The sequence below is a fragment of the Callithrix jacchus genome, chromosome 19, assembly GCF_049354715.1.
Source record: "Callithrix jacchus isolate 240 chromosome 19, calJac240_pri, whole genome shotgun sequence".
In the NCBI taxonomy this organism is placed as follows: Eukaryota; Metazoa; Chordata; class Mammalia; order Primates; family Cebidae; genus Callithrix; species Callithrix jacchus.
The window spans coordinates 27,172,501-27,185,247 of record NC_133520.1 but is presented as its reverse complement, the minus strand read 5'-3'; the positions used below and the strand labels follow the sequence as shown (position 1 = coordinate 27,185,247).

At 38.6% G+C, this 12,747-nt stretch overlaps 1 protein-coding gene across 4 annotated transcripts in view; it reads right to left on the bottom strand.

Moving 5' to 3' along the window:
- Nucleotides 1-563: 563 nt before the first annotated feature.
- The window catches only part of NR5A2 (nuclear receptor subfamily 5 group A member 2), a 150,471-nt gene continuing 138,287 nt past the window's right edge, over nucleotides 564-12,747 (bottom strand). For all 4 annotated transcript variants that reach the window (XM_002760616.7, XM_002760617.7, XM_078356423.1 and 1 more), the window contains one exon: nucleotides 564-3,990. In XM_002760616.7, coding sequence (XP_002760662.1) covers nucleotides 3,743-3,990 — 248 coding nt within the window. In that variant the 3' untranslated portion in view covers nucleotides 564-3,742. The remainder of the gene's footprint in view (nucleotides 3,991-12,747) is intronic.

Sequence of the window (12,747 nt, the reverse complement as noted above, 5' to 3'; positions counted from 1 at the left end):
CTGATAAATATCTATATATACTGTGAGGTGACCCGATGCCTGATTTTCTCTAGTATCTGAAGCAAATCTGAAGTGTCATGCTGGTCTACAGACAGAATGGTGCAGTGTTTAAGAGTGCTGATTCTGAAGTCAAACTGCCTAGGTTCAAACTCCCGCTCCTCCGCTGACTAGCGTATCAAATCGTTTCATGCAAGGGGCTTTAAGATGAGAATAATAATACCTCCTGGATCTGTTCTGAAGACTCGGTGAAGTAATAAAGCACTTGGGAAAGTATCAGGACACCATAAGCTCTACAAAAACGTGAGATGCTATTAAGACTTTTCTGCTAATTAATGATGACAGTAAATGATCATAAAATATTTCATGTGTAGAAATGATGCACAGATTGAATGCAATGCTTCAGGTATCCATGGAAGGACAGTCACCCACTCTAGAAGATATCTAGAGGGAAAAGTATCTATTCCTGTGGGATTCTTTTGATTTCACCCCTAGTCAAGCATCTTAGAAGCTTTAGTATCCAATACAATGAGGACAACATTAAAAACTTTTAAAAAATATCAGGCTGGGCATATCAATATTTATTGAAATACTGAAAAAAAAAATTCCATTTTGTTGGGAAATTCCTGGCAAGAAGTGACATGACAATATGTATTTCATTGATACAGTAAGAAAACATCAACGAGTAACCGACTTCACACTCTAAACATTGCATGGATTCAAGTCCAAGGCAGCTGCAGATCTGTGATACAAATATTCGGACATTACATATTGTCTGTTTACAAACATAGACCAACCATAATAAACCAAGTTAAGCCAAAAACCTTTATATTTGAGTCTGCTTTTACCAATAAGTCCTGTAATTGATCAGGCAGTTACTAAGTAAATGTCAGGTTACAAATTGGCTAACAATCAACATCAGAGAAACTTCACTTGTCAACCTTAGGTGAACAGACGCTGGCTGTGATGCGTTTCAGCTTATCAGCTCCTGTGGCTGGTGTGATCAGTAGTGTGGATGTCACCCTCTGTGCTGCCGAGCTTTCTAACCAGTCTCATGATTTAATCTACCAGGTTAACAACATGCCAATTTGTGACGTTTTTTTAGGTTTAATTTTCAGTGGGAAATATCTTTAAAATAAGAAAACATAGATTTTAAGAGTCAATGTGGCCAGGCATGCTGGCATGCACCTGTAGTCCCAGCTATTGGGAAGGCTGAGGCGGGAGGAATGCTTGAGCCCAAGAGTTCAAGGCCAGCCTGGGCAACATGTGAGGTCAAGATCCCACCTCTTAAAATATAAAATAAAAATCAATGTTTTTGGGTTTTTGGCAAGGTTAAAGGCCTTCCAAATAGTTATAGTCAAATCTCATAACTGTCTCCACCCATGTTACACATGCATGATAGAACTGTTTCATCAACTGTTGACAACACCATTGCTCTTCACGTGTCTTCTAGCCAACTTGTTTTTCAGCTGGGGAGGGCGACGATGCTGCTGTTCTCTATAACACTTTGGGTGTGAGCTCTGATTGGTGATGTTGCATTGTCCTTTGAGCCATGAAGCTAACACGGGTGACTGGGACTGTGCATGAGTCAACGCCCAGCTTCGCTAACGTGTACCCTTCATGTGGATGAGTAGTTAGAGGTGATTAATAAAAGTAATAAAATAATCCTCTTTGTACACACAGAAGCAATAACTAATATCTTTGGTATACAACTTACAATGCTTGGAAAGGAAAACCAGGTAAGACTCCACCTTGTTGTTTACTTGAAAACCAGAGGAAGATACAAGTCACATAATTTACAATAGATATTAAATAAACTACAGTAAGAATTATGAAGATTTACAGACATTTCATCAAGTGAATGACTTTAATTCATTAAGACTCTTCTATGTCCCTGAACTAAGTTCCACTAACTTGAAGACATGCTACAGTAAACACATATATTTGGTTTCTTCAGTCTTGGTTATATCTTATACAAAGGTGAAACCAAGAAACAATAAATTAGCATCATAATTGTCTACGGTTGAAACTATGATATACAATATAAATACACTATTCAAAAGCCAGAAACATTTATGAAAAAATTAAGAGACTAGGAGATACTTCTATTTTTTACAGTTTCTACAAGTGATTGTGCCGCCGATAATCTCAAAATAATTAAAGTCTAAATGAAATTTCCATTTTTGATTTTAGTGTCTCACGACATAGAATAATTAAGTACTGTTAAAAATAATTACCAATCAGAAAAATAACATTAAGGAAATAACTGCTTTTGCTATTTTGTTATATCACAGATCCCCCTGCCCCTCAGGACCTAAAGAATGTAAACACTATATTTTATTTGACTTTAAAGTATTAATACTTTATTTTAAACAAATGTTGATCCTCATCTGCACAGCTACCTTTTAGAATTGTGAAATAAGGCAAGACTTTCATACCTGTGGCATCGCATGTTAATAATACTGATAATAGTCGTTTGGAGAATTTGTGATTCTTTGTCCTCCAATATTTGTTCTACAGCGGACTTTGGCCTATGACTTAGGTCAGTATCACTCTCTTCCTTTCCCCTGTGGGGAAGATTTGAATTACTTTAATATCTTTCCAGCCACATGTAAAAATCATCGTTTCCATCCCAAGTTTTGAGGTTGTTCACTTGCAGTAAGAATAAACCTTGAGTCAATACATCACCTCATCCTTTTCTTTCTCTTTGCATAGATTAACATGCGTCAATTTTGCTTCCAAGTACTTAGAACTGTAACTATGTGACGTCCCAGCAAAATATGTTTAATGTTTTATTTTTAAATGAACTACAAACTTAGAGGATGAAAAAGACTGACGTATCCTAACAAGACTTCCTGCCAGAATTTTTTTTATGAAATCCAACAATGCCAAAGTCACATGTCAGCAACAGTAGCAGAAATAAGGTCTAAGTTGCTTTAGCTATGGAGCATTTGCTTTAATAGTTTGTAGTCATTTCCCTTAATATTAATTAACACTTATATAAGATAGAAGAGGGATACTGCCTGCATTTTCTTAACACCATGAACACATGACAAAACAAACCTCAGAACATATTTAAAATGGCAAGCTAACATATTAATAGAATTTCTTATTAGCTGTTTGCAGGTCTAAGACACAGACATTCAAAATTAGGCTGTTCATGATTTGGTGGAGCTACTACTGGGTGTGGCTGAACACGGGTCCCCCGTACAGATTCAGTGACCACAGGGCAGAGGTGCTGGGGCCTTCAAGGGAAGAGGAGGGGCTATCGTAGGTTCAGCTGATGCTTCTTGAGAATTGTTTCAGTTCAGCTTTACCATGGAGGAATCCTGTAAGCTCAAATCCCCCACTGTATAAGCCTAATGAATAAGATTAGTTCCTAAATTTCTTCATAGCGGAGATCAGTTTAAATATACAAGAATTGTTCTGTCCATTTTTATTCTGACCGTGTTGGTATCCATCTGTGAGTTCAATCCACTCCATTACAATGTCTTGTATGTGGAATCCTCTGGGGTTGTGAAGCCTTTGATTCACAGTTTGCAATACAAATACCCTGATACATCATTTATTTGCTATTAAGTATTTGATTATTATGCCTTTTTAAATTCAATATCTTTAAACCAAGTTTTTAATTAGTGTTGCTTGGAGCAGTTCAGAGTACTTTTCTTCTTCCTGTTCTTCTTCCCCCTCCCCACTCCCTCCAATCTCTGTTCGTTTTGAAAGCAGAGCTCCTAGGGGTTGTAACTTAGGCTCTTTTTGCATGCAACATTTCAATGAGAAGGTTATTATAGGGCACATCCCCATTCAGGTGCTTGTAGTAGAGGTATTCTTCGGCCTGCATGCTGATGGCTCGGATTTCGGGTAGTCGGAGAAGTAGCTGTCCAAATTTCTCTGTCTGCTGCGGGTAGTTGCACATTGTGTAGTCCAGAAGGGCGGCATTGACTTGTTCCTGGACACCTTCTACCAGCTGAAAGTTTTCAAGGTTTTTGACATCTGCATTAAAAAAAAGAAAGCAACATTTCAATAGCATTTTAATTCCTGTTTACTAAAGCAATGGGTTCAATTAATGGATATATTTTCCTTTTGACATAAAGCATACTTTACATGCTGCTGAATATTCAGTAAACCCCACTCACCAAGCTTCCTGGGAAAAGGATCACAAAAGAGCTTTAGAAGAATGTCTTGTTGAATATTCTGCATATACCTCAAATCAATTAGACACCAATGGATTTTGAGCAAGGTCAACTCTTTTCATATCTTACAAAAGGAAAGGTTTGAGGATTCCTAAAGTAGAGGGATCTTAATATATTGCCAGCAAATGAGTCCCTGGAGAAAGACTTATCTTAACCCAGTATATTACACAATTCATATAATTCCGTATTAATTTTTCTGACCCAAGGTGAAATCTGTGTCCAGGGTATGATGTAGTTAATTCTAATAAAAAGTGACAGGATTCTTGTTTCGGTCTGACATTTTCTAAATGATTCTGAAAGTCTTTGACTTGTCTAGCCTATGCTAATGAACCATCTGGTACACTCCAGTGACTGCCAACGGAATATTCAGTATTGGGAACTCTCTAAAATATATATCTTGGTGACTAATGATCTTTATCAAATGAAAGCCTTGTCCTTTAGGCAGAACACAAGCCAGGATGGTCAGTGCCCTTTAACCTGAATGTGGTTTCAAAAGTCTGTTCCTGTGTGTTTTTTTTTTTCTTCTGGTCACTCACGTTGGGAAGATGAGCACGGGCACTTCACTCCGCCTAACTCCTGGTGACTATGCAGTTCTTTTTAGACACCTGCCCTACAGGTCCTTATAAATACTGAATAAGAGAGAAAGCCAGAATCAAAAAAGACAGACGGACCTGCAAACACACACACAGACAATAGGCAAGGGAACATGGGATGCTGGAATTTCTCTTCTGGAGTTTATTTATGTTAACAGTATGATTTTTCTACAATGTGTACATAGAAGCCTCTGGAAAAAATACACAGATATGTGTGTGTGTTTACATACACCCATGCTCAGAAAGTAAACAGATGCAACCACCCTGCCCTGCTTTATTTTCTAATTGGACAAAAGTAAATAAGAAAGAGATTCCGAAGAAAAGCACACAGCCCCATGACTAAAAGGATAAAGGTACTAAACTCAGTTAAAGTCACTCATACCCACTGTATGCTGTTTTTGGCATTATAGACTGTTGGACTAACCTACAGATGCGCACGTGTCCATTTTGTAATTTCTAAAGGCTTTACACATACGTTCAATGTTGAAGTGTGTTCAAGACGATTTCAGTGTTTACATTTGGGCCATAGGTTTGCATTAAACATGTTTCCCTTTTCCATCCCCAAGTCTTTGACCCAAATTAAAAACAGTGAGGAATTAGTACTGAAATAGATACGGGGAGAGTTGGTACCACGTCTCTTTCAAAGAGAGATGGGAGACTCAAACGTACTTGATTATTCATTAATGAGTTGTACAAACAGATAAATACTACACAGTTAGGAGCTCTTCTGGTGGCGTGTAAATTAGCAGCCACATTGGTGTGCTCTGGACATGTTACACATGAGGCACTTTACAGTTAGTAAAGCGTTTTCCACTTGCCTTATCTATTTTTTTAAATGATTTTAAGTTATTTAAAAATATTTATAAATATGACTGTGGATCCAGAGTCATACTTTGTTCAAAATTGCAAAATATAAACAATCGAAAATACCTTCAATATGTCGTACCTTGGTACATGACAAAAAAAAAAATCTACAATTGTGTTGTATCATAGCGAATAAAACTTGACTATTAAAAAAATTTGAAATGGAGTATTATTTTATGCTACAGTGAAAGATACTCTCACCAGCAAGCAAAGCTAATAACAGTCAGAGAGCTTAATAGAAAGGGTGTAGAAATTTGCACAATATTAATATAAAATGTAAGAAAAATGAAGAATAATTTTTTTAGAAAGTTGTTTGAAACTTTCCTTTTTGGATAAATGTATTTTTTGAGAACTAGTTTTAATGTTCTGTGATAAACTATGCCATTCTGCAAAGAAAAAAAATGGAAAGAAAACTACCAACAAACATAAAGGCTACATCATAAGTTTTGGTTTATCCACTTACTATTACAGAATGATAATTTAGAGTCTTCAGCTCAGCATTCGATGGTTTATTTCTTTTCTCTTTTTCTTTTTTTTGAGGTGTCTCAGGCTGCAGTGCAGTGGTGTGATCTTGGCTCACTGCAACCTCCACCTTCCGGTTCAAGCAATTCTTGTGCCTCAGCCTCCCCGGTAGCTGGGATTAGAGTCATGTGCCACCACACCAGGCTAATTTTTGTATTTTTAGTAGAGACGAGGTTTCACCATGTTGGCTAGGCTAGTCTCGAACTCCTGACCTCCAGTGAGCAACTGACCTCAGCCTCCCAAAGTGCTGGGATTACAGGTGTGAGCTACCTTGTCTGGCCTCAATGGTTAATTTCTATGAATACTGGTTCCAACCGACACCCCAAAAGTTTGGAAATATATGAACTTTTTCATCCCACCCTCCCAAAGTGCTGGGATTATAGGCGTGAGCTACCTTGTCTGGCCTCGATGGTTAATTTCTATGAACACCATACTTTTTCCAACTGACATGCCAAAAGTTTGCAAATAGATGCAATTGTTTTTCTGGTAGGAAAATATTTAGGTTTCTCATACTTTAGCTAAATATAGTATTTTTTGCTAAAGCTTATCAATATTGAATCCACATGCCTGAGTTAATTATCCCATTAAGCTATTTTGATGAATGTTACTATGAAATAATAAAACATATGCTGCTAATTGTCCCAAAGATTCTTACTTGCTCAATGTCTATATTGTTTCTACGTCTATACACATGGCAGTGATCCTGAAGCAGTTCTGATTGAATTACTCTCATTTACTGACCATGTCGTTCTGGGATCGTTGCGCTGCTGCCTGCCTGGGTGCTGGCTTCTGTTTACCTAACTGTTCCATCTCCCTATGAAGACTGTAAGCTCCTGGGGCTGAGGGATGTGCGTTAGTCCAGCCATCCCTGGAATAATGCATATCCAATAACTCTTTGCTTCATATTCTTGGTGTATTTGTCGAGATTGATATAATTGTGAATTTGACCTGTTAAATTATTTCACAAGCCAATTTTCTTTCTACCTAGAAACTGATTTTCAAAATTCTGACATATATGTAATGGATCTCTCCCTGAACTAAAATACCGTGCTTTAAATGTCATTATGTTTTCTATTCAAAAAGTCCTCTGATGAATTCTTTTGTGATCTGAATAATCAAGTTCTAATTTACATGCTTTCCAAATGAGGATTTTTGCTGGTCAGTTTTGTGTGAAAAGAAACATGCCTATGTTCTCATTCAGATTGGAATCAGTCCCCGGGATCCTGCGGACTGGACCTGATGGGTAGACCCTGGATTTTCCACTGTGATCGAGATAGTTCACAGACAGTTCATAAGGATCTAAAAGCAATGGAAAAGATTAAGTGCTAAAATACAAATGATACCATCACCCAGAAGATCTGGAATTTTTGCTTGTTTATGGGGTTCACTTGTATTTACTTTTTAGGGAGAGTTTAGAAACTTAAGTGTGTTTCCTCAGTACTCATGGAATTAGTTTTGATGAAAATGCATGCCTTTTCATGAAAATTAAAACATGGGTTGAAATTTAAAATCTTCATTTTTTCTGGACTGTCCCGCCTACAAAAATAAAGGCCTATTCCACATTAAGTAATGAATGGTAGCTGGTAACTTGGGAAGTCTGAACTCAAACATAGCAGGAGTCTCTAGCACCAGAAATATACAAATGAATTGATATTAAATTATATTAAAAAAACAAAATTTAGACAAATGATGACATGTTCTGGAGTTCCCAGAAATACATGTTTTTGAAATTTGCTGTTTGGCTCTCATATTAAATTGCATTGTCCCACATCTGGATTTTAGCAAAAGACCCCCAGCTGGAGGAAAAGAGATTGATATAAATGAAAATTCCCACCAGTTCTTCTGTGGCATTTTATGCTGGATCGCAGTCTCCTGCATTTGGCAATCTGTGTGTTCCTTTGAAATTTATATAAGCTTCATTTTCATACAATTTAAAAACACCAGTTAATGAACCCTATCATTACAAATTCTGAGTTGGAAATAGTATGTAAACAGACAGAGGCATCCCCAATCCTTTCTCTATAGCCTTTAAATTTTGATGACTGGCAAGAGCATTTTGTGCTTCTCCTCTTAGTATCAATCTCTTATCATCTATTCTACTTTATTCACTCAGGGACTAATTACCAACTTTTTATATGAAGCAGCATTACGATAAGCTCACAGTGGGGTGCTCAGATTTTTTCTATCCTTATTGGAAAGTAAACCCTTAGGTCTTCTTGAATATATTACAGTGCTGAGTTTTCAGTCATATACAACATTCAGGCTCTCTCTGAAGATGAAGATACTCATCTCTGCCTCCTTGGTAGCTGCCATAAAGGTGCAGTCTGTAAACCTTCCCTTTCAACACGCTTTTGCAGAAATGGGTTCTCTGCTGAGCCAGGGGGCTGGGGGCTGTGAGGCTCAAATGGCGTGTGTTGGCTTTTGCTGACAAGGTAATTATCTTTGTTAAACTTCCATAAGTGGGAACGAATTCCTTAGTCTTTTTTGTCTTTTTAAAGATTATTAATTTTTTTATTTAAAAAAAGTGACTAATGTTATTGTTTGATTTTTTAAAAAAATAAATAGGGACAGATCTCGTTCTGCCACCCAGGCAGGAATGCAGTGGCACCATCATAGCTCACTGCAGCCTTGAACTCCTGGGCTCGAGTGATCCTCTGGCCTCAGTTATTCCTGGTCCCAGTAACTGGGAGTAGTGAGGATTAATTACAGGTGCGAGCTGGCTTATCTAATCTTTTAAAGGACGTAACGGTGAAAAAAAGAGGTACCATTTTGCACATAGAAAATACTTCTTTGCTTTGAGGTCTCTAGAGAGATGACAATCTATACACTGCCACACGATTTGCCCTCAGAAGGCCCTTTCCTCTAGAAGAGGAAAACATAGATTTTCCGTAAGGAGCTAATGTTCACAATTATTTTTTAAAGGGCTAAATTTGGATAATCTGTATAACTAATTTTGTAAGAACGTCTGGAAGTTGGAGAACATGTTAGTTCTTTTCATACGAACAAAGTTCATGTTTAAAAAGAAGTCAGGGCTGTTTAGGGACTGGTGATGGGAGGGCAGGCTAATTTTGGTGCTGACACCTAAACTTAAGATTCTCTCTCCAGTTTCCAGCAAACCCCGAAACTCAAGATTTTAAATTCATTATCAGAAGTCCCTTAGGATAATATCAGTGTGTACACACACACATACACACTAACCCGAGTTATTTTTGCCAACTAGAACATACAATTTTGTGCTTTCATAGGCAAATTAGTAAGAAGAAAATGCATCCCTTTGAGGGAGCTATCTAAAAAAATGGAGGATCGCTTCAGCCCAGGAGTTCGAGACCAGCCTAGACACCACAGCAAGGCTCCTGTCTCCCCAAAAAATAAAAATAAAAAGTTAGCTGGTGGTGATGTGTGCCTGTAGTCTCAGCTACTTGAGAAGCTGATGTAGGAGTATTCCTTGAGCCCAGGAATTCAAGGTTGCAGTAGGCTATAATTTCGACATGCACTCCAGCCTGGGCAACAGAGTTAGACTCTGCCTCTTAAAAAAAAAAAAAAAGTGAACAGAAAATGTATATACTATGTATGTACACAGAAATAACAAGCCCTTACAAGTGATTGGTGCTTTGTAGTTTACAAACATTCTTTTTTTTTTTTTTTTTAGTTTTGAGATGGAGTTTCACTCTTGTTACACAGGCTGGAGTGCAATGGCGCAATCTCAGCTCACTGCAACCTCCGCCTCCTGGGTTCAAGCAATTCTCCTGCCTCAGCCTCCTGAGTAGCTGGGATTACAGGCACGCGCCACCATGCTCAGCTAATTTTTTGTATTTTTAGTAGAGATGGGGTTTCACTCTGTTGACCAGGATGGTCTTGATCTCTTGACCTTGTGATCCACCCGCCTTGGCCTCCCAAAGTGCTGGGATTACAGGTGTGAGCCACCGCGCCTGGCTACAAAACATTCTTAACATGCTTTATTTATTACTTCATACCTTTGTGCATACATAATATACACATTCATTCATTCAGTCAGTCTCAGTCAGTCTGACAGCTCTGGTCTGGGGGTTGGAAATATGGAAGTAAAAGGAACAGTCTCTGTGTACAGTAGCTCAATTAATGTGATACAGATAAGCAGTGCCCACACAGGATGGGCAGCTAACACAGGGTTCAAGAGAAAAGAGGGGTCCCTGAGGGAGGTGACACGTGATGAGTTTTGAATGATGAGTTAGAATGAGCTGAGCAACACATGGAAGACAACACACATCGTAGCAGACAGTGGCGTATATACAAACCCTAAAGAAGGAAAGAACAGAGAGGTCTTTGATACACTGCTAAGCAGCTCAGCCTTTGTGGAGAAGAACAGGTGGGCAAGATGAAGATCGGCCATAAGGTTTAGGACTGTGAAGAGCATTGTATGTCAGATGGCCCGGATTTTGTTCTGAAAGCAAGGCAGAAACACTGAATGCTTTAGGAAGAGGGAAACGGTCAGCTTTCTGATTTAAAGAAAAAAAAGAAAAAAAAAATTCTGCCAGAAGCATGTAGAAGGGACTGGTATGTGCAGGAGGGTGAGGAGAGAGCAGGCTCGTGGAGGGAGACCAGCCCGGAGGCTGCTGCAGGAACACAGGTGAGAACTGTGGCAGCCAAGGAGGTGGGGAGGGGCTTGAAAGGCACCAAAATGGTTGATGCAACAGGGCTGGTTGGCCTTGGGTTAATAAAAAGTAGGAGAGACAGAGAGAAAGAGTGAGGGTCCTGGATGGCTTCCAGATGTCTGTTAATGGAGGAAGGCGGTGGCCATCACCAAGGCAAGAGCAGCAACAGATTTGAGGAGCAATATTTAAGGAGTCTAGGTATGGCCATGTTGAATTTCAGAAGCACATGGAATATTGGGTGAAGACGTCCAGGAAATTGACAGACATAAAGGTCTAGACCTCGAGATAAAGGCCTGGGCTGGAGGTATAAATTTGGGACTTGTCAGTGTACAGGTGAGGGGTGAAATCCCAGGATTTAGTAAGAATGTGTAGAAAACAGCTGACCTAGGAGTGGGATTCAGGAGAAGCTAAATTGTAAAGGATTCTACCTAGGTGTTATAGCTATCATGAAATTAAGAATCAGATTAAATGACTTTCCCAAGAGCGAGGAAAGAACACTTACCAAGCCCCAGCTAATGTGACAAGTGTCTTTAACATATGTTTTCTCATTTAATCCTCTTAAGAATCTTACGGGGAAGTTATTATTAACACCATTTTCCCGATGAGACAACAGAGGCTTGGAAGGGTCGAGACACTCATCTAGGATTTTAATGATCTTAAGAAGATCCTGAATTTATGACCAGGCCTGACTCAGTCTAAAGTCCTTATGTCCTCTACCCGAAGACTTCCCTCTGGTGGGGCGAGACTCTGAACCCTGCAGGGCTTATTATTTTAAAGTCCAAGAGTTCTTTCCCCTATAGTGTCAATGCCTGCAAGTTTCTGTCACCTGCCAGAGTCAGAGAATGGGACGTGCTGGTTAGTCAAATAGTTCCATTTCTAAAGAGTCTCATGATATGCAAATGAATAGTTTTCAGATAATTTGAAAGAAATAATATACATTTGACATTTATATTGGCATGTAACACAACTTAATGTTTGACCATTTTAAAGGAAATTTGACATCTTAAATGCCACAAATCACTATTATAAATAATAGTCAAGATGAAGACTGTGCACAGTCTCATGTCATGGGGCACCTTTGTGGGGACTTGGATGGACCAGCCCCCTCCCCAACCCCTTCCTATTGTATTGTACAGGTGGCAAGGCTAAGCAATAAGAATTTCTCCACTTTTGCTTTTTTTTAATGAACATGGCTTAGAAAAAATGTTTGGAAACCACTTGATTTTGTGGTACAATACCAATGTTCAAAAGGAATGGTGGTCTAATCTGGTCTCATCACGCTGAAGACATTATGCTAAGTGAAATAAGCCAGTCACAAAAAGAAAACACTCATGAGTCCACTTATATGAAGGAAGTAGTGGCACCTGTGTCAAATGAATTTGTCTTGTGTCAAATTCATAGGCACAGAAAACAGAACGGTGGTTGGCAGGCACGAGGGGAATGAGGACAAAGGTTGTTGTTTAATAAAACTTTTGGGAACTGGTTGCATAACAATGCAAATAAACTTAACACTACTGAACTGTGTATGTTTAAATGGTTATGGAGAAAATTTATGTCCTCACAAAAACATGTATAGGGATGCTTCTAGCAGCTTTATTCATAACTGCCAAAACTTGGAGGTAACCAAAATGTCCTTTAGTATGTGAATGGTTGGACTGTGGTATGTCCAGACCATGAAATATTACACAACACCAAAAAGAAATGAGTTATTGGCCCATGAAAAGACATAGAGGACACTTAAATGTGTATTACTAAATGAAAGATGCCACTTTGAAAAGGCTCTATATTGTATGATTCCAACTATGTGACATTCTGGAAAAGACATACCCTGTTATGCTACCGTAATGGCGGATACATGTCATTATGTGTACAACAGCAACAGTGAGCCCTACCTACTTAATGCAAACGATGGACTTTGGGTGATAAGGATGCGTCAGTGTAGTGGCA